The 22107-nt window shown below is 35.6% G+C and overlaps 1 protein-coding gene across 7 annotated transcripts in view; it reads right to left on the reverse strand.

The window, feature by feature from the left end:
- The window catches only part of RABGAP1L (RAB GTPase activating protein 1 like), a 682268-nt gene that overhangs the window by 569697 nt on the left and 90464 nt on the right, over positions 1–22107 (reverse strand). For all 7 annotated transcript variants that reach the window (XM_027086258.1, XM_027086259.1, XM_027086257.1 and 4 more), the window contains 2 exons: positions 6953–7019; positions 1414–1516 (listed from right to left, as the gene is read on the reverse strand). In XM_027086258.1, the coding sequence (XP_026942059.1) occupies positions 1414–1516; positions 6953–7019 (170 nt within the window). The remainder of the gene's footprint in view (positions 1–1413; positions 1517–6952; positions 7020–22107) is intronic.

Genomic DNA, 22107 nt, shown 5'->3' on the forward strand with positions numbered 1-22107 from the left:
ACATAATTCTTTTTTATTTTTTTACTATTATTATTATTTTTGGGCCACACTGCATGACATGTGGGATCTCAGTTCCCCAACCAGGGATCGAACCTGCAACCCCTGCATTGGAAGGAGGAGCCTTAACCACTGGACCACCAGGGAAGTCCCTGAAATATATTATTTTTAATTGAGGACCAAATAGGTATTAAAATACAAAATGAAACTGAATTATGTGTTACATTAAGAACAGGTAAAAGGTGCTTTTATAAGTTATTATTTGAAATTTCTATATTTTACTTCAAAATTATCAACTGGCTCATTTTTTCCATTTTCACGTTGATTTTCTGAATGATTATAAGGAAGAAGTTTACAGACTGGTATTCACAAGCCTGTATCCAGAAATCACAAACTGTGGTGTAAAAATTATTTATTCCTAATATATGAAAAGCAAAATTTTACATAATCATCATTATTTTTCTCTCTTTTAGCCCTCAGTTTGAAATAGCTTGATGTATGATCAAATGCATGCAATTTATGGAACTGGTAAATACTTTTATTAAGGAACTTCAAAAATAATTATCATTTAATGTTCTTCATTAATATATTATATTTCCATATCAGTATTCACTAATGCTCCCGTCTTTAAGCAAAAGTCTATTGTGGGTATAAAGTAAATAATATAAAACTAAAGATCAAACAAGCTGATCCCTTATTTTCTCAATATAAATTATTGGTTGAATCATAGTAAAGCATTTAGTAGAAGATTATAGCTCATGAGATAAAACTAAATTTTAGTTTAAAGGCAGATGGTGGAGGGGAAAAAAAAAAACCACATGGGCAATTAACAGATATCTGGATAAAGTAGGAATAAAAATAAATACAATGGGAAAAATGACAAATGAGCCTACTTACCATCTATAAATTCTGTTCAAGACTAACATATTAAACAAAATGAAAAGGTAAACAACTTGGAAAAAAGTATTTGCCACAAATGAAATCCTAAATATACATTACTAAGTTCCTGAAGGTCAAAAGACTGGAATGAATAATAGTAAATGAAAAGATATAAGTAATCTGTAATATAGAGAAAAAAAGTTAAAATATAGTTATCAGAGATGCAAAAATTCCAGAATTTGCTTCATCATTTCTTTCATATTCTTCCATCATTTTGCCCTTAAATAAAACAACTCTATAACATATGAAACACAAAGCCCAAATACTTTCTTAACATAATGTAATAAAATTAATCCACATATCATCGGGGGGCTTTCTTTTGAATAGTGGAGGTTTTCCCCATAGATGTATAAAGCATGAAAACAAGAATAATTCCATTTAAAATGAGCACCAGAATTTTTTTAAACGTGGCAAAACAAAATTGCCCATAATGTAAATTTTAAAGTAAATAATAAGGAATTTTTTAAGAAAATTCACCTTTTGGGGTTTCTTCATTAAGTGCCAGAAATATTGGTGCATTGGGGTTCCACATGCCGGTGATAACATAAGCTCTCCCATCATAGCTCTTTCCCATGGATTCCTATAAAAGTTCAAACAGGAATCACTGAGAATATATACATCAAAAAATCATCATTTTAAATTATATCTTACTTTAAGCAAACCAATTTATTAAAATTTGAATTCACAAACAGGGGACTTATTTTCTTTGTAAATGTTTTTCATCCCACAGAAGCATTTCTTTAAATATTAAATTCTCCTACAGCTTTCTCCAGAGTTTCTATTTAGAGACACATACTCTTGGATAAAAGGAGGTATGCCCTTACATGCTGACTCACAAAAACATAATACTGGTATGAAGTTATATTTAACTTTATCTTAGGCTGGTTGTCAAAATCTCACATACCTACACATACAGGATATAGGAAGTTTCTATTAAAACTGTATTACGGATCTCACTGAAGATAGTTAAACTGAATTAATAGCTAATCACAGGAAAATAGGTTAGGATTTTTCTTCTAATGTTCTAATTTTTAATATATTCTTAAAATATTAATGTACTTTATCACAATGAATACCTTTAAAGTTAATACTTTTATTGCCTATATGCCAGATATAGGTACACTTTCTAACAATCATAAATCAATATTAGGAGACTAATACTGGTTTGTAATCAGCACTCAAGGTAATTAACTATCTCCCTCTACCCTCATACTTATCCTCCTTCTGTTCTCTCCTTCTCCTCTTCCTCTTCATTTCCTCCACTCCTTAAGACTTTTACCAAGCCAGCTCTTGACTCTCGCTAAAGCAGAAACTCCACAACTATATGTGGCCTTGAAAGCAAGGCAACACGTAGTTTGTGTGTGTGTGTGTGTGTGTGTGTGTGTGTGTGTGTGTGTGTAGTGTGGGGGAGCTTAGAGGTTGTCCCGTGGGAGAACAGCACATGCATACAAATATGTGCACGTGCAAAAGAGTATTATCCACAATACTTTCAATTTTCTGTATCGATTTCCTTATATTATAAATGGAGAGTGTGAAAAGGGTCAGACTAAAAATAAAAGAGAAAAAACTTTTTTTTCAATATTTCCCCCACACAGATGCTTCTCTGAATCCCTATGAAATTATTGTAGTCATTTGGCAATTACTATGTACATTTTTCTAGTGTACTCGTGATATTTCACTAATCAGATTGTATAGCTTAAGTGCAGGGACCCTGAATTCCAGAGGTGAAATACACTCAGGGCCATGTAAAGGAAACCCACTCAGTACCTCCAACACATTTATATATTCATATCTTTCTCTCTCTCCCTCACTCCCTTCCATGTGCCTATCCTCTCTCTCTACTGTCTAATTAGACGTTCAGAACAAGAATGAGCACCTGACCCAAAGAGTCCAGTCCATTTCTGGACAAGAGCTCGTGCTATGCTTGAGTCCAAAAAAATGAGCTAGACCAGTCAAATTCTTTCTTTCAATTAACAAATACCAAGGAAAGTGGGCAGTTAGCAGTCGGGCTGAAAGGTTTTGATAAGAAGTCAGGTGATGTCAGGCCACATACAAAACGAAGTTATAACAGAATTTAATGTAGGGAAAAATATATAAAGAACAGCAGAGTACTAGGAAACTGCTAAGTGGTAAGAGAGAAATGTAGAAAACAAACACCAAAAAAATCCTTAAAAATAATTAATCCTGTAGTCAAAAAACAAAGGCAGATACAAAGGAGGCAAGTTGAAGGGGAGGAAAGAGAAGGGCAGAGAAGAGGCAGGGAGGGAGAGAAAAGGGCAAGGAGGGAGAAGGGGAGGAGAGGGAGAAAGAGGGAAGAGAAGGAAAGAAGGGAGGCAGGGAGAGGGAGAGAGGAGAAGGTGCAGAAAGACAGAAGGGGGGGCGCAGCACCAGAGGTTGAGAGAACAGGGGCAGCAATAAAGAGTCTCACAGAAAGAGTAAGCCCATGGCAGGAGAGGCAGACAGGAAGAGACCAGATAGAGACCACTTTGCAGGTTTAGGTACAATTTCATGAAGATCAATAACCTCTTTTGCCTTTAAGGTGCTCTAAGTGAATCTTTGTTTCTTGTAACCAAAACAGCCTAACCAAATTAAGCATATTTTTATTTCTTTTTAGTCCTCACAACATACAACCACAATAATACTGTCTTACACATCAAAAGCCCTCAAAAGAAGTTTCTCTTTATCAAGTCATTTTTGATATTGAACTAGACATTTCTATTACATAGCCTGGCTGGCTCCCATCCCCTTATGAAGATACTGTCACAATCTTTGCTCTAGACTTCTTTCCTGACTCCTCTGCATGCCCTGGCTCCCCCAGGAAGGCTGACAAGATCAGGGACATCAGGTAAAGGACACCTGGACGACAAAAGCATCTGCCCAAACTAGGCCAGGCTGGAACCACCAGATGCCCTCTTCTTAAGAAAATAAACTGGGAAATATAATGAGAATATGACACTTTGCAATGGAAACATAAGCTGAAGAATCATGCTAATTCATACTAAGCCATGAGTGAACTACTGTCAAGTTATGAGTAAGCTGAAGCTATGAGGTCAAGTAGGCAGACAGCAGGGTAAAGCACACAGATGGCATCAGAAGGAGGAGATAACACAAAAAAATAAAAATAAAAAATGTAAGTTTATGCTAATCCATCCATTCATTAAACAAATATGAGCCTACTGTGAGTCATGCTCTATACCTGTGAGTATCCAGCAAGGAAAACAAAACAAAATGGTCCTGACTTTATGGAGCTGACAGGCTAATGATTTCCAAACAGCAGTTTGTGAGCCATTTGTGGATCATAAAATCAATTTAGTGGATTGTGACCAGACTTTTTAGTCAAGTAGAGGAAAAAAATTGCAGATTTCATCACACATGTAAGGGTTAAGAACTGTTTCATAAAAATTTTACTTTAGCTTTTTTTATACATAGAGATTACAAGTATATTGGATTACAATGTAAATTTTATTTCTGTGAGTCCAGCTACTAGCCTAATGTCAATAAATAGTTAATTGTGAAGATCCACAAAGTTTCTGTGGCGTCTCTAGGACTTTTTTTTTTTAATATTATTTTATTTTACCTGCTTCTGAGTTTTTCTAAAAATGGTATTACATTGTTTTTAGTCTTCTGTGACTTGATTTTTTTTTTTTAACATCTTTACTGGAGTATAATTGCTTTACAATGTTGTGTTAGTTTCTGCTGTATAGGACTTTAAGTTGTGCTCCAGTTCCATGAAATCTGACTCTACCTAGTTTTCAGCTTTTTGGTACATTCCTGTTAGGCTTTTCCTAGGTATCAATGGCTATGAATCAAAAATTCTCATTTCCTTATTCCTACTACAAGTATCTTCACCAAACTATTCTCACTCACTACTGGGAGAAAATTGAGAGTCTGTTATCTGTACCCACAAAAAAACCTAACTAATTTTATTTATATATGATTTTATTTACAGACTATGTATAATATATATATAAGTAATTTGCCTATTTGACTAAAAAATATATTTCATTTATAAATATAACTTTCTCTTTCATGTAGATTTTATATTAAACAAAATTTATAAATTTATAGAAAAGTCTCAGTTCATCTGGCTTATTTAGCATTCAGGGAAGAAAGTCAGCATTGCTTAAAAATTATTCAAGTCAAATAGAAAAGTCTCACAAATTCTGAAATTAAATATAATTAAACACTTTTAAAGTTTGTCAGAATAAAGTGCAAGGTGAAATTTGTTTTCAAAGTGTACACGTATTTGGATGTCATAGAAGAAAAAGTATTAACATCTGGCTCTAGAGGGCAGAACTAAGACTAATTAGGCAAAGTTACAAGGAATATGATTTCAGGTGATTACAAAGGTATAACCTGTAATAACCAGAACTGTCCCATAGTCTTCATTATAAGGTAACAAGTTCCTTTTTATTAGATGTAATGTAGCTAAAGCTCAATAACCGTGTATTAAAGATAGCATGAAGATTAATAGCACTGGTAATAACAAATCACAACTGATCATAATTGTACATATAAACCCTCCAACTTGACCAACTATTTGTGGCACAGGTAAGCCCACCACTCTTTCCAGGAGCTTCAGTGCTGACAAGTCCTTTGATATCAATATGGACTCTTAAAGGTGGAGGGCTGCACCACAAGCAAGACACTAAGACTAAGGGGTTCAGAAGTTCATGCCAGGTCTGTAACTCTATAATCTAAACTTAGGTTTCATAGAAAAATCTTTGCCAGTGATTCACCTTAATCTTTTAAACTCTGAAAAATCATTCTAATTAGGATCTAGGAGCTTATAAGTATTTAATGTCCCTGAAACTACCTCCTCACGGAATTTTCAGGACTCCAAAGTGCTATGTCCTGCCTTAAGTAAAACCACTTGCATAACTGATATGCTGTAAAGAGCGAGGGAACAGAGATGAACCAATACCTAATTCATTTTCACATTTAAAGTAACTGGTTGTCCTTACCTTACCTACCCATGCAGTGCTTCCTCTGTATTTCTGTGGCTCATTGTACCAACTCTATGAGAGCACTTAACCCACTGCTGTCATTACATACTTAAAAGATCTATTTCCATCACAAGATTATGAACCCATAGATGGTAAGAACTGTTTTACCATGTCTATAACACCAGCACTTCACACAATACCTGGCACAAAATTAGGTCCTCAAAAACGCTGAATAAACCATTCTACTACCAGTAGAAAATCCATGTGATGTTACCATGAAATAACTCAAAGAAAAAGTTGATATAATTTGTGGTATTTAACTGACATTTGCAAAATACAGCTGAAAGGAAGAAAACATGTAGTGCTACCTAAAAAAATCTCAGTTAAGTAAAAAACTTTATACTTATACTAAGATAACTATTTCCTATAACATTTCTAAACCACAAAGTAAATGTTTTCATTAACTGCAATATTAGCAGGTATTTCTGTTTAAAAGTTAAGATGGCTTCCTATTTTTACATCAAATACCAACTCTTAAATACATATTAACCTTCAAGGGCATTCCTTAAATAAGTACCACTCCTAAAGTAAATATACTTTGCTAATGAAAGGTAATCAAGAAGGAAAAATTCAGAAAGGGAAACGCTTTAAAGAAAACAAAAGCATCCATCACGGTACCCAAATTAATAATATTGCATTAAAAAAAATGAAAGGCACCATATTCACTTATAACATTGTGCCTGTTATAATCATGTATTTGTTATTTGGCTCAAAGAAGAGACACATTCCTAAGAAGCCAAAGAGATGAATAGATGGATATTTTCATTACATTATCTTTTTATTTGTTTCCCACTTGCATATGCTTTTTTTATGAAAGTTTTCCTAAATCTCTCCCTCATAAGTAATTTTAAGTTTGGGGTTCCAAATTAAATTACTACTATCGTAGTAATTGATAGCTGAAAGTTAGAAACAATTTTGACAAAATGACAAAATTTTAAAATAGAAAATACTTTAAAAATATAAAATAACTATCATCTATACTTGGTTAAGGTGCTTAAGATTTTCATTACCATATCCAGTAAATGCATGTCACTGTTCTTCACGTTTCGCCCTGGGCTTAATAACATTCCAAAACATCTGAAAATATTGGGGAGGGAAAAAAAAGGAGAAATAAGGTATCAAGAATATATAGAAGCCCAGTGAGCAAAAGTCTCAATAGTAACGATACAATCTGAGCTCTGTACTGACAAATAGCTTTCATTTTTTAGAGAAACATCATAAATAAGAATTCATTAAGATACATAATAAAATCACATAGAAATAAGTTACCTAAATTCCCAGATCTTTATTTTTGCATGTAAAAGATTACCAATGATCAGAAACTGTGATAAAAATAGCCATAAATTGTTAACTGAAACAAAATACAGTAGTGACATATAAATTAGTTTCTGGGTAAAAATGAGATTGTATTTGCTTTAGAGTTACTCCAAACATATTGGTCAAGATCAACTAACCTAGTTAAATTAAAAGAAAGAAAATTTTTTCAAAAATTAGAATAAGACACTGTACTCTCTCTTTGCATCAAGCCAGATTAACAGAAACAGTCACCCTGGCCCTCAACAGTCATGTTCACTGAGTAGCCTATATCTTCAGTTTGAAATACTATATCCTCAGTTTGGAAAAAAAAAAAAAAAAAGTTATATGAAACTCATTACTAAAAATGCTATTATATTAGTGAAGATATTACCCAACATACTGTACACTATTAACTACTTTATTCTGTGCTTCCTAATGCTAGGGAAGCTTTAACAATCCCATCAACACTACCACTTTGTTTGTAAAGGATTTTCATAAACTCTAAAATTCAGCTAATTCGAACATTTTTTAATATTTGTTAGGATATTATTGTTATTTCTTCTTTATAGGTAAGAAACGTAAAGTCCAGAAAAGTTATTTTACTCAAATTTATGTGGCTATTAAGTAGGTCTTGTACTCGAGAGACAATGTGATCTGTCCACAGTGTGCCTCTCTCTGCCAACAATGCATACCCACACTTACTAGAAAACAGTGTTTTTATTGTAGCTTTCCAAAATTTAAAAGTATGCTATGGAGCATTTTATACAAGACTATAAACAAATTAAATATACCATTTTTTAAGTTTCAAAATAGCGGCAGCTGAGCAGTCAATACTTAATCTGATCCTTGTTTTTCAAAGGTTTAGTTTTCTAGTAGCATGGCTTTTTTTTTCCATAAACAAGACAAGAGATTAGTCCTGTCCAAATATGAGCTTAGTAAATAGTAAAAACATATATATAATACTTCCTGTGAATATTTGAGGATACCTTGCTCAAGGCATCCAAAAAGATCAAGTATATAACAAAGATAAAGTCAGTAAGTTCTGAGGAAATTCCAAACATATTATTGTACCAGTGAACAAAATATAACTTACTAAAACAGAAATTATTATAATCTAATATTCATAATTTTAATACGATTCCTTTAAACTGCTATGAACTCCTATAATAAACACTGTCTATACAAATTAAATGCTAATTAATCATGTACTTTATTGTACTATTTCTTCTAAGTTTGCCTTAAATCCCTTATAAGAATAAAAGCGCTAATTCTTTTTCAGATATAAAATTTAGTTCCCTCAACTTAAAAGTCGAGTCAGGGCTTCCCTGGTGGCGCAGTGGTTGGGAGTCTGCCTGCCGATGCGGGGGACGCGGGTTCGTGCCCCGGTCCGGGAGTATCCCGCGTGCCGCGGAGCGGCTGGGCCCGTGGGCCATGGCCGCTGGGCCTGCGCGTCCGGAGTCTGTGCTCCGCAACGGGAGAGGCCACGGCGGTGCGAGGCCCGCGAACCGAAAAAAAAAAAAAAAAAAAAAAAGTCGGGTCAATGAGGACAGAAGACTTCTTTCACATTCCCTATTCTTTGCTTCAGCTTGCACCTCTCATGGGTTTTAAAATACTATTTTCTATATTATGGTTTTTAAGTTACAGAACTATTATATATACTCATTGTAAAAAGCTAATGAATACCAAAGTGTATAGGGAAAAAATAATTTCTCCTTTCTCTCTCTAATCTCAGACCCTTTGGAACCAATACTAAGAGTTTAGTATGCATCCTCTCTACCTTTCTTTTGCTCGTTTTGAAAATTTAAAGTTTTATATTGTTTGTCAAGCACTCACAGGTAAGTGGCAAAATGGGTACAATTTTCCTAATATAATGTCCTATCTTAAACTCCACTGCAAAAGGAAATTTAGGTTCTCCTCAAATGGGAACACACATCACCTTATTTTGATGATCTCTGATGTACTGCTTTTTTCCTGGGTTATAAATAAAAAATCCTGCCACCAACCAACAGTGCGACCCTAGAGAAAGCACCTAACCCCCTTGGGCCTCTGCTTCCTCTTCTAGAAAATGGGAGAGGTAACAATACATGAACTCTAAGGATTCTTCCAGCACTAAAACTGAGTAATTTTTTTCTATCAAGCTGTATTAGTCATTTCTAAAATTATATTTCATTAAAGCACATAAGGTTTCCTATAGAGACAAGCAAGGTCTATTATGAATAACACGTCAGAAATTAGATAGATATTATTAGCACCACAAGCACCTATTGCAAATATTAAGTGTTTCATTGGGGAGTTCAAAGCGTTCAATCTTCTCTTATTAACTCCATAAATAATGTAGAAAGCAAACTGCTATTACATTTATTTTCTCAAGGATGTCACAGTCTAGTAGGGGAGGAAAAGAAGTAAACGGACAATTACAACCTGTACGGTAAGTTCTACGATAGCCGTAAGTACAGAATGTTAACAAAGCAGAGAGAAGACACACCCAACATTATTTAAAATATAGCAAATAGCTAACTTGACCCAAAATTTGAAATCAAACCTCCTAAGAATGGGATGATGGTGTTATCATATTAATAATAATTATATTAATTATAGCAGCTGTTTATTGAATGCTTTGTCAGACATTACTATATTGTTGCATTTACATTTCTAAACAACCTCCGTATAACAAATAATAAAACTGGTTTCCGGAAAGTAGAAGTGATTTGTCCAAACCACAAAGCTATTAAGACCGTGACTATGACTCCAAAACTGCAGAGTCTTTTACACATTATACTCTGCCACCTCCCTAGCCTATCAGTAGAAAAGATTATCAATTCCCTGTGTGATCCTGGGCAAGTCACACACTTTAAAGTCTCACTTTCCACATTTCTGGAACACAAATATTACTGGCTTATAGGTTGACTATGTTAATGTAAAGCTGAAATGAAAAAACTCACAGGGAAAGTACACCATAAATTCTAGAGCTGTTGCCGATTATAAATTATTATTACAACTGCCACTATTATTTAGAAAAGAAATTTGGCCTTCCATACTGCCCAGTGAGTCTCTACTCAAAACAGAGATTTAAACAGCTTTTAACACCAAGTTAGCATCCATACAGACACCAAAAGTTCTGCATATCTTGCATGGCTTTAGGGTTAATTGATGGAAAAATAAAGATGAAATGTCACATGTCACATATGCAACACGCTTATAGAGATTCAGTTCTTCTCAGGGCTGGTCACATAGGCATCCTCTGCCTAGCATGTACCAAAAATCCAGACTCCTGAAGGAAAGCTGGTGTTCAGCACAAACCACATTGCTTGTGCTAAAAGTTTAGGCACGGTGAGCCACTATTCTCAGTTCTGGGAATGGTGGAAACCCTCCCGAAAGCCAAGTTTCCAAATACCAGTCAAGAACCAACCTTATAAGCAGGCCTTTTAGGAATGGTAGTGTCAGTCCTCCTATGTTAACTCTTTTATGTACAGCCCTATTTTGGTATTTACATTTTAAGTAAAAAAAAAAAAAATTAATACAAAACAATATCATCTGTGGGTAAAATAATATGGATTCCTCAGAAGCTCGATTCCATTTAAAATAGTTGAATCAAGCCATATAAAGCTTTGATCAATTATCAAAAGCATAACAATTTTCTATGGTACAATGGAATAATTTACCTAAATATATAAACCTTAAAGAAAACAGATAGAGAATAATTTAAACATAATACGAGAATAAAGAGGATGGGTAAACTTATTAAAATATATTAAAAATAGAAAAAATCAAATTAATATTTAAAGCACAAATACAATATTCACACGTAAGACTTATTTAACTTTTGTTGACTTGCTTTTTTTTTTTTTTTTTTGGTTGCACAGCATGTGGGATCTTAGTTCCCCGACCAGGGATCGAACCTGCACCCCCTGTTATTTCACTTTTGTTAATTAACTGCCTAAAGTCCTACTAAATAAAAATAACATTTTATGTAGTCATTCCTCCCACTTCCCTTCAAATCAGCCAAGATCTTTAAAAAGAAAAAAAAACTATGCTGCCATTATAAATAAGAACAAAATATTAGTAACTAAGCAGTGTTTACTAGTGATATAAAATAATTATATCATATCTATAGATACTTAATACCTCCCCTTGTCCCTACCCCAAAAAAAGTCATACAAAAGAGACAAATACAAAGACTTTAGGAAGACTAGCAAAAAGCCCTGGATTCAAATCCTCATGTTGCCTCTTCTTAGCTATTTCTTAGCAGGCAAAATAACATGCTTTAGTTTCCTCCCTCTGCCAAAAAAAAAAAGTAAATAAAAAGATAATTTATAGGATTCCTTGCTTTAGTATGAAAAACACTATGCAATAAACACTTGGGATGGATGTTAACATATGGTAGAAATCATTAAATAGTGGTTATTATCCTTGCCATTATTATGACAATTAAAAGACTATCAGTTAAGAAGACTATCTAAAATAAACACTTTTTCCCCCCAGAAATGTATCAGAAAATTTATCTGTGGGACTGGTTAATTTCATTAGATACTAGTTCAATTAGATACTGTCAGTTTAGGTCCAAATAGGAGAGAGAGCACAGAAATAATTTGAACAGGAAAAGTTTATTATAAAAAATTTTTCTCTGTAATAGGAGAGTGACTGTAAAGAGAATTCTAAAGAACAACCTAAGGCTGAGGAAGAGTACCCCAAAGAAGAGCAAACTTGGAAAGAAGATCCTCCCCCTAAAGCTGGTATTCTGACCTCACTGTAGAAGATATGACTGCAGCCCAGTGGATGACAAAGAAGTTTTCTGGACTGCCCAGGCAAAGTTGGACCACAAGCAAACAGGAAACAACCCTCTAGGGTGCAGGTAGCCAAGGGTGGCCGGCAGGTGAACAAAGGAAATCAGGACTCCCGGAGGCAGCTCAGAGGCAGAGTGGTACAAAGCCTGAGGCCCACAGTTCTGTATCTGGAGGGCTGCAGGAAGATCTCACTGAGCCAGGACCAGGACTATGAGTTCACAGGGGGAATGCATGCACTGTGTGCACAGCTGGAGCACAGCAGCACTGGATGTCCCAGAATCTTGTAGCAAGAGCAAGAACAATCACAGCACACCAGAACCAAGAAGAGTCCCTCCCTCCTGCGGTATCTCTCCAGCACCCTCTACTGGCACAATTTAATATTGTGCTTGCTGCAAAGAAGATGCATAAAGCTGCACTAATGCAGATCAAGTAAGAGGGTAGATTTGGAACCAAGAGGCAATAAATTGATAATTGGCATAGGATACAGTTAAAATACCTCATCTCTTCTAATAACTTAACAGCCGGGTTAGAAATCAAAATTTCTTAAACCAATAAATTAAGAAGTTATTTTCTTAAAGTAAATCAAGAATGTAAATTGGTATAGCCACTATGGAAAACAATATGAAGATTGCTCAAAAAGTTAAAAATAGATCTATCATATGATCCAGCAATTCCACTTCTGGGTATATACCCAAAGGAAATGAAAACAGGATATCAAAGAGATTAACTGCACTCTCATGTTTATCGCAGCATTACTTGCAACAGCCATGATATGGAAACACCCTAAGGGCCTGGCAGTAAATGAATACATAAAGAGGATGTGGTATATACAGTGGAATATTATTCAACCATGAGAAAAAAGGACACCCCACCATTTGCAACAACAAAAGTGGATCTTGAGGACATTATGCTAAGTGAGATAAGCCAGACAGAGACATAAAACTGTATGATATTACTTATATGTGGAATCTAAAAATGTCAAACTTGTAAAAACAAAGAGTAAACTGGTGTTTACTGGGGAGTGGGGGAACAGGAGAGATGTTGTTTAAGAGTACAGACTTGCAACTAGTAGTAAATAAGTCCTAGAGATCTAACACACAGTATAGTGAATACAGACAACAACACTGTATATAATCAAACTTTCTAAGAGACTAGATCTTAATTATTCCAACCTCAAGAAGAAATAATTGATAATTATATGACATGACAGAGGTATTAACTACTGCTACAATGGCAATCATATTACAATATATAAATGTATCAAATCAACATGTTGTATACCTTAAGTTTACACAATGTTATATGTCAAATATATTTCAGTTTAAAAAAAACCAAACTACTACATTTGAACAACCTGGAACTCTCTCCTCTGCTAGGACCTGGTAGCCCCTTTGTCCATAACTATCTTGATTAGTCACCTTAAGTTAAATAAAGCTAAGTAAAGATCTTTTGCCATTGGAAAAACAATTAATTAAGAAATTATTATTATATTATAGAAGCATACTATGATTTACAAAAGAATTCAAAAAGAGCTCCAGTAGAGGTCTATCGATTGTACCAATGTCAATTTCCTAGTTTGTACATTATACTATAGTTATGTAAGATGTTACTATTGGGGGAAGCTGGGGGAAGTGTACATGGGGCCTCTCTATACTATTATTTTAACTTCCTGTGAGTCTGTAATTATTTCACATTTAAAAGTTCATTTGAAAATGAGCCCTGGGCTTCCCTGGTGGCACAGTGGTTGAGAGTCCGCCTGCTAATGCAGGGGACACGGGTTCGTGCCCCGGTCTGGGAAGATCCCACATGCCACGGAGCAGCTGGGCCCGTGAGCCATGGCCGCTGAGCCTGCACGTCCGGAGCCTGTGCTCCGCAACGGGAGAGACCACAACAGTGAGAGGCCCGCATAACGCAAAAAAAAAAAAAAAAGAGCCCCAAGACATCTAGAATAAACTTAGAAAAACTTTTCACAGAAAGCAATGTACGTTTTCATTGCTAATATGAAAAAAGTAGTTCTTAAGATACGATGCTAAAAAGGTAATAGTATTATATACATACCTCTGGAGTGCCACCACCCCCCACCACTGGGTGCCAGCGAAAGCTAGCAATGGAAGACACTGAAAATTCTGTCCTAATTACAAGTTCCAGTCCAAAAGCTCAGAGAAGATAGAAGCTTCCAATTTCTCATTCTCCAAAGCACCTGATGATGCCGATAACTCTATCAATTGTCACTTGAAACAACTATCAGAGAACAATGAAAGTATTTTGTATAAATATATCCTGTTTTTCTAAGGTAAAAGAGAGTTACCTTTCTACTGCCTTATATGAAAACTCAAAGAAGACAAATGAGTAAGTTCAAAAACAGCTTGTAAAATATTATGCAGGGGCTTCCCTGGTGGCGCAGTGATTAAGAATCCGCCTGCCAATGCAGCCAGCCAACACAGGTTCAAGCCCTGGTCCAGGAAGATCCCACATGCCGCGGAGCAACTAAGCCCAAGCACCACAACTACTGAGCCTGCGCTCTAGAGCCCGTGAGCCACAACTACTGAGCCCACGTGCCACAACTACTGAAGCCCATGCACCTAGAGCCCATGCTCCGCAACAAGAAAAGCCACCACAATGAGAAGGCTGCGCACCACAACGAAGAGTAGCCCCCAATCACCGCAACTAGAGAAAGCCATGTGCAACAACAAAGACCCAATGCAGCCAAAAATAAACAATTAATTAATTAATTTAAGAAATATATATTATTCAGACTTTGGATCACCCCACTAACTTTTGGTCATTTTCAGGATGGAGAAAAATGACGTCCATTAAGAAAAATTATTAAGACATCTAAAACTCGTGGTTTTACATCTAGGCAACTTAAAGTCAGTGACTTGAGCTCCTTTCTAAATAAAACTATTTAACAACTTGCTAGGGTGAAGGCAAAAATAAGTGCTACATAAATTCAGCAAAAGACCCTCAGAATGGTCTAACAACCAATTATACCAGCCCCAAAATAATTAACAGTTCAGGTTCTACTATCTATCTACTTTAGGGATATCAAATCATATTAGAAAATTGCTTATTCTGTGAGAAGAAAAGAGCCCTAGGTGATTTTCTTTTTTCAGTACTCCATGGCTTGGAAACATTTTCCTCAAGAAAGTAACACAAGGAAAGGTACCTGTCAATCACTCATGCTATGAGGTATGGTACTTAACACTTCAACTTCTCACTATGTAGTGTTTGCTGCAAGCCAGAAAGCACAAATTAAGAACTGAAGCAGAATTTATTATCAAAACAGGCACATCTCTGAATCACTCTACAAATGATCAAACTGCTTTCTAATAATGATGTGTTTTATATTATATATATATATATATATATATATATATATATATACTTTAATGTATATGTAGACTGTACTCCCCAAAATTAGGATCAGATAAAAGTGATTCATGGAAATTCTTTCTTCCTAGTAGTAATGGCCCATGTTACTCAGTACAAACAAAGCTGTATACTTAAAACAAATCTAGTAATTATACTCTGCTTGCTGTATCAATACTTCATTCTGGTTCACACATCAAGCATCAGGGCAGATCCCTGGGAACAAAGTGATCTGACAGACATAAAACCCTGAAGCCAAAATTCTCTTCCCAACTAACCCTCCAAAAGGTCTGGAATTACCATCATTAGAACTCCACTTCTTGTTAGGGAGCTGTAAAGAGACCCATTTTCCAAATGTATATGGTATTATTTTCCCTGAATTATTTTATGACAAATTAAGAAGTAATACTTGGCAAAAATCAACTAGTCAGAAAATTAATACAGCAAGAAATGAAAAATTTCCCCCTCGCTTTTCGGGTATCTAGCAAAACCAGCAATCTATTCAAAGCATTGATGTGGGTGCTATATAATAGTGTTAGGGTATTTAAAATACTAAATAAAGCTTTAAAAATCCGCATCAATTTGTGGTATGTAAGAAAATCTTTTGCAGTATTTCTACACACGATGAGACCAAAACCCATGAAAATGCCAGCTGGAGAGGGACAGAGAAGATTGCTATCTCCACTTTGGAAACACCAGAACGAGAATGACCTGTTCAGATCTGCTTTAACATTTTAACTGGAGCCTCTCAATAATTAGGCTTAGGCTGCTCTTCTCACACATTTCAGATTACAATCATCTTGCTTTCTCCTCTCAGCTCTTATTGTTGGTCTTCTCATCTACAAATCTATCAGCTTTTCTCCCAGGGCACGGTGCCCCTGGGTTTGAAGTCACTGAACAATCACTTGGATGCCCATCTATACTCTCACTTTCAAATTCTGCTGGAAATACACCAAAGAATGCCAATCCATTTATTTTCTAACTGGTTTGATTAATTTTAAACTTAGCACGTAATCAAAATTTAATTGGGTACAGTCTCTAAAAGTATACACTCAGAAGTCAGATGGCCTTGGTTTAAACCCTGGCTCTATCAGTTCCTGGCCAAATGACCAAGTTACTTAATCTCATTAAGCCTCTGTCTCATCTTCTGCAAAAAAAAAATAGGGTAATAATTAAAATGTTTTCCTCACATGTTGTTATGACAATCAAATTTTACAATGGCCATCACACAAAAATGTTAATATTATTTTCTTTCTTATGTACAGTTCCTAAATAAAGCTTAACTTGTAAAATCTAACACAGGTGACTGAGAAAAGCAAAAGAACATTAGAAATTTTCAAAATGTGAGAGCATTTTTCACATACCCTCTAAACAGGTTAGGATTCTATTAGGTGCAATGTTCTATTACTCTCTGCACATTACAGTGAATGTAGTCAATACTCTTAACTTTATAAAATTTCTATATACTTTTTATTCATTTACTCAACAAGTTTTTAAAACGAAGTAGAGAGTAAGAATATTTATTCTAGACCAGATAGACTTGGTATTTAATTGTATAACCTTGAGAAAGCTATCTAACCTCTCTGTGCCTCAGTTTCCCTGACTGTACAATGAAGATAATAGTACCTATACCTCATAAGTAGCACCTAGAACAGTGCTCAGCACAGAGAAAGTGCTAAGTAAGGACTAAGTAACTACAAAGCTCTGGTTCCTAGCACAGGGCTAGATATTGGAGATTCTGAGATAAATGACACAGTACTTGCCTTCAAAGGGGTTGAGACCAATAATCACAGTATAATTTGTCAAATATCTACACATGAGGAATGCTTGAACCCTTGAATGCACAGAGAAATAGATTTTTTCATGATAAAAACTAATATTTTTAAAAACCAAAATACTGAAAATTAGCATTCAGAATGGCTGATGGGTACACTGCCGTTCAATATATTATTCTTTCTACTTGTGTGTATGTTGGAAATTTCACATAATGGGAAGTTGTTTTTTAAAATCATTTTCTCATAAAGTAAGCCAAAATTATGTAATTTGAAGGATTTACTTTCACACCGATATCTTTATACTATAAATGAACTTTGTCAGCAGCAATGCTTTAAAAAAAAAAAAAAAAAAAACAGAAGTTAAGAATTCTCATGACAAGACTGCCACCTACTGGATTACCTTAAATTCCACTACATACATTTTGTGATTTAAACACATTAAGTACCACATATAATCCAATAAAAGGCAAGAGTTTCTTTTTTGAAAAAACAAAGATAAATCGAAGTATTTAAAAAATACCCCATATCACAGGAAATTCTGTCTGCTACGTTGAACAAAGTATTCTTTGGGGAAGACCCATTAGCCTGAAGCAATCTCAAGTTAATTTTAGTTTGGATGTTTAGAGGTCATCTGACAGAATGTGTGAAAAAGGAGGCAAAAACACTTAACAGATTTGGTAATTACTGCTGAGCATATGAACCCATAGTTGTTAAATATTATCATCGACATTAATTATATTAAAATAAAAGCAATATGTTAAGTGGTTATATATGGAATGAATTTTTTTAGCTATCTTAATGGTATACAAATGGTAGGTAAAATTCTGGCTTAGGTAGAATTTCTAATGATAATGATATATACTGATTCAAAAAGTGCTTTAACTCAAACAACTTGAGATAATGTGCTCTGGAAAAATGCCTTAAAATTATTCAAAAAGTAGCTTAAGTGATGATGAAGACACTAATGTCGAAGATTATTGTGGAGAGTCTGAATAAATTTGTCTTATGAACATGAGGGGGAAAAAAGCAACATTTCTAAGTTATTATGTATAATATATTTTAAATGTATGCATAAATGTTTATCTAAGTTAACAAAGAAAACATAATTAGGTATCTGACTATTTCACCTATATTCACCAAGGTTTCTATATTTAAGTTAATCCAAGACTGGATCAGACAAGAATTATGAATGAAAGCTAAACCAAGGAGGAAATTTTGATGAGAAGCAAGATATTTTCATGGGTCTCCCCACAAACTGCTTACTAGCTGCAAGGGAGGCGGGGGGAAAAAGGAATTACAATGGAGAAACCAGACATCTTGACTGGTAATCAAATTTAACATCACCAGAAAGGGACAGAGGGTTATCAAGCACCTCCAAATGTGATACACTGTGAAGGAGAGAACATCACCTATGCAAATAAACTATCTGAATTTAATCATGAGGAAATATTAGATAAACCCAAACTGAGCAATGTTATATTAAAAAGAGGGGAAAGGAGGAGTAGGAGGACATGGAGTTCATCTCTCTCCACGGATGCGGGGAAAGGAGGAGTAGGAGGACGTGGAGTTCATCTCTCTCCACGGATGCATCAGGAATATATTTATAGATGCAACAACTCTCATAGAACACTGGCTGAACACTAGCAGAAGACCTTGGACACCGGAAAGGACTGTAAAGATCCCTGCATAACTGGTACGAACAACTTGTGGGGGCTTGGTTCCTTGACTGGAACTTGGGCCTCAGACTCTGAGGTGGGAGCACCAAGTCCAGGACACTGGACCACTAGAGAATTCCTGGCTGCAGGGAAGATTAACCACCAAGACCTCTCACAGAGGCCTCTATCTGAATCTAAGACCCGGCTCCACTGAACTGCCAGCAGCCTCTAGCACTGGATGTCTCACATAAAACAACAAAGACAGGAACACAAACACACCCATCAGTACACAGACTACCTAAAGTCATACTAAGCTCACAGACACCCCAAAACACACCACCTGACACGGCCCTGTTCAACAGGGGGAAGACTCAACTCCACCCACCAGAACGCAGGCACAAGTCCCTCCCAACACGAAGCCTACGCAAGCCACTGGACCAGCCTCACCACTGGGAGCAGAGCTAACAGAAGCAAGAGGAACTATGACCCTGCAGCCTAGGGAAAGGAAACCTCAAATACTGTAAATGAGACAAAATGAGAAGACAGAGAAATATCTTTCAGGCAAAGGAGCAAGATAAAAACACACAAGACTGAATAAATGAAGAGGAAATAGGCAAACTACCTGAAAAAGAATTCAGAGTAATGACAGTAAAGATGACACAAAATCTCAGAAATAAAATAGAGAAAATACAGGAAATGTTAACAAGGACCTAGAAGAACTAAAGAGCAAACAAACAGTAATGGACAATACAATAACTGAAATTAAAAATACGCCAAAAGGAATCAATAGCAGAACAACTGACGCTGAAGAACAGATAAGTGAGCAGGAAGATAGAATGGTGGAAATAACTGCCGCAAAGCAGAGTAAAGAAAAGGAATGAAAATAATGGAGGACAGTCTTAGAGACCTCTGGGACAACATTAAGCACACCAACATTTGAATTATAGGGGTCCCAGAAGAAGAAGAAAAAAAGAAAGGGTCTGAGGAAATATTTGAAGAGATTATAGTCAAAAACTTCTCCAACATGGGAAAGGAAATAGTCAATCAAGTCGTGGAAGTGCAGAGAGTACCATACAGGATAAACCCAAGGAGAAACACGCCAAGACACATATTAATCAAACTAACAAAAATTAAACACAAAGAAAAAATATTAAAAGCAGCAAGGGAAAAGCAACAAATAACATACAAGGGAATCCCCATAAGGTAAACAGCGGATCTTTAAGCAGAAGTTCTACAGCCCAGAAGGGAGGGGCAAGATATATTTAAAGTGATGAAAGGGAAAAACCTACAACCAAGATTACTCTACCCAGCAGGGATCTCATTCAGATTTGACAGAGAAATCAAAGGTTTACATACAAGTAAAAGTTAAGAGAATTCAGCACCAGCAAACCAGCTTTACAACAAATGCTAAAGGAACTTCTCTAGGCAGGGAACACAAGCGAAGGGAAAAACCTACAGAAATAAACCCAAAACAATTAAGAAAATGGTAATAGGAACATACATATCAATAATTACTTTAAATGTAAATGGATTAAATGCTCCAACCAAAAGACACAGACTGGCTGAATGGATACAAAAACAAGACCTATACATATGCTGTCTACAAGAGACCCACTTCAGACCTAGGGACACATACAGACTGAAAGTGAGGGGATGGAAAAAGATAGTCCATAAAAATGGAAATCAAAACAAATCTGGAGTAGCAATATTCATATCAAACAAAATAGCCTTTAAAATAAAGACTATTACAAGAGACAAAGAAGGACACAACATAACGATCGAGGGATCAATCGAAGAAGAAGATATAACAACTGTAAATATCTATGCACCCAACATAGGAGCACCTCAATACATAAGACAAATGCTATAAGAGGGGAAATCAACAGTAACACAATAATAGTAGGGGACTTTAACACCCCACTTACACCAATGGATAGATCACCCAAGCAGAAAATAAATAAGAAAACACAAGCTTTAAATGACATATTAGACCAGATAGACTTAATTGATATTTATAGGACATTCCATCCAAAAACAACAGAATAGGACTTCCCTGGTGGCACACTGGTTAAGAATCTACCTGCCAGTGCAGGAGACATGGGTTCAAGCCCTGGTCTGGGAAGATCCCACATGCTGCGGAGCAACTAAACCCATGCACTGCAACTACTGGGCCTGCATTCTACAGCCCACTTGCCACAACTACTGAAGCCCGCAAGCCTAGAGCCCGTGCTCAACAACAAGGAGAAGCCACCACAATGAGAAAACCATGCCCCACAAGGAAGAGTAGCCACTGCTCGCCACAACTACAAAAGCCCACGCACAGCAACAAAGACCCAATGCAGCCAAAAAATAAATAAATAAATTAATTTTTTTAAAAAAAGCAGAATACACTTTCTTCTCAAGTGCACATGTAACATTCTCCAGGACAGATCGCATCTTGGGTCACAAATCAAGCCTTGGTAAATTTAAGAAAACTGAAATCATATCAAGCATCTTTTCCAACCATAACACTATGAGACTAGATATCAATTACAGGAAAAAAAGTGTAAAAAAATACAAACACATGGAGGTTAAACAATATGCTGTTAAACAACCAAGAGATCACTGAAGAAATCAAAGAGGAAATCAAAAAATACCTAGAAACAAATGACAATGAAAACACGATGACGCAAAACATATGGGATGCAGCAAAAGCAGTTTTAAGAGGGAAGTTTACAGCAATACAATCCTACCTCAAGAAACAAGAAACACCTCAAGTAAACAACCTAACCTTACACCTAAACCAATTAGAGAAAGAAGAACAAAAAACCCCAAAGTTAGCAGAAGGAAAGAAATCATAAAGATCAGACCAGAAATAAATGAAAAAATAAATAACAGAAACAACAGCAAAGATCAATAAAACTAAAAGCTGGTTCTTTGAAAAAATAAACAAAATTGATAAGCCATTAGCCAGACTCATCAGGAAAAAAAAAGACGACTCAAATCAACAGAATTAGAAATGAAAAAGAAGTAACAACTGACACCTCAGAAATACAAAGGATCATGACAGACTACTACAAGCTACTATATGCCAATAAAATGGACAACCTGGAAGAAATGGACAAATTCTTAGAAAAGTAAAACCTTCTGAGACTGAACCAGGAAGAAAAAGAAAATACAAACACACCAATCACAAGCACTGAAACTGAAACTGTAATTAAAAATCTTCCAACAAACAAAAGTCCAGGACCAGATCACTTCACAGGCAAATTCTACCAAGCATTTAGAGAAGAGCTAACACCTATCC

Source organism: Aethalodelphis obliquidens, unplaced genomic scaffold (assembly GCF_003676395.1).
Source record: "Aethalodelphis obliquidens isolate GAN/ISIS:26980383/991018 unplaced genomic scaffold, ASM367639v1 scaffold55, whole genome shotgun sequence".
Lineage (NCBI taxonomy): Eukaryota > Metazoa > Chordata > Mammalia > Artiodactyla > Delphinidae > Aethalodelphis > Aethalodelphis obliquidens.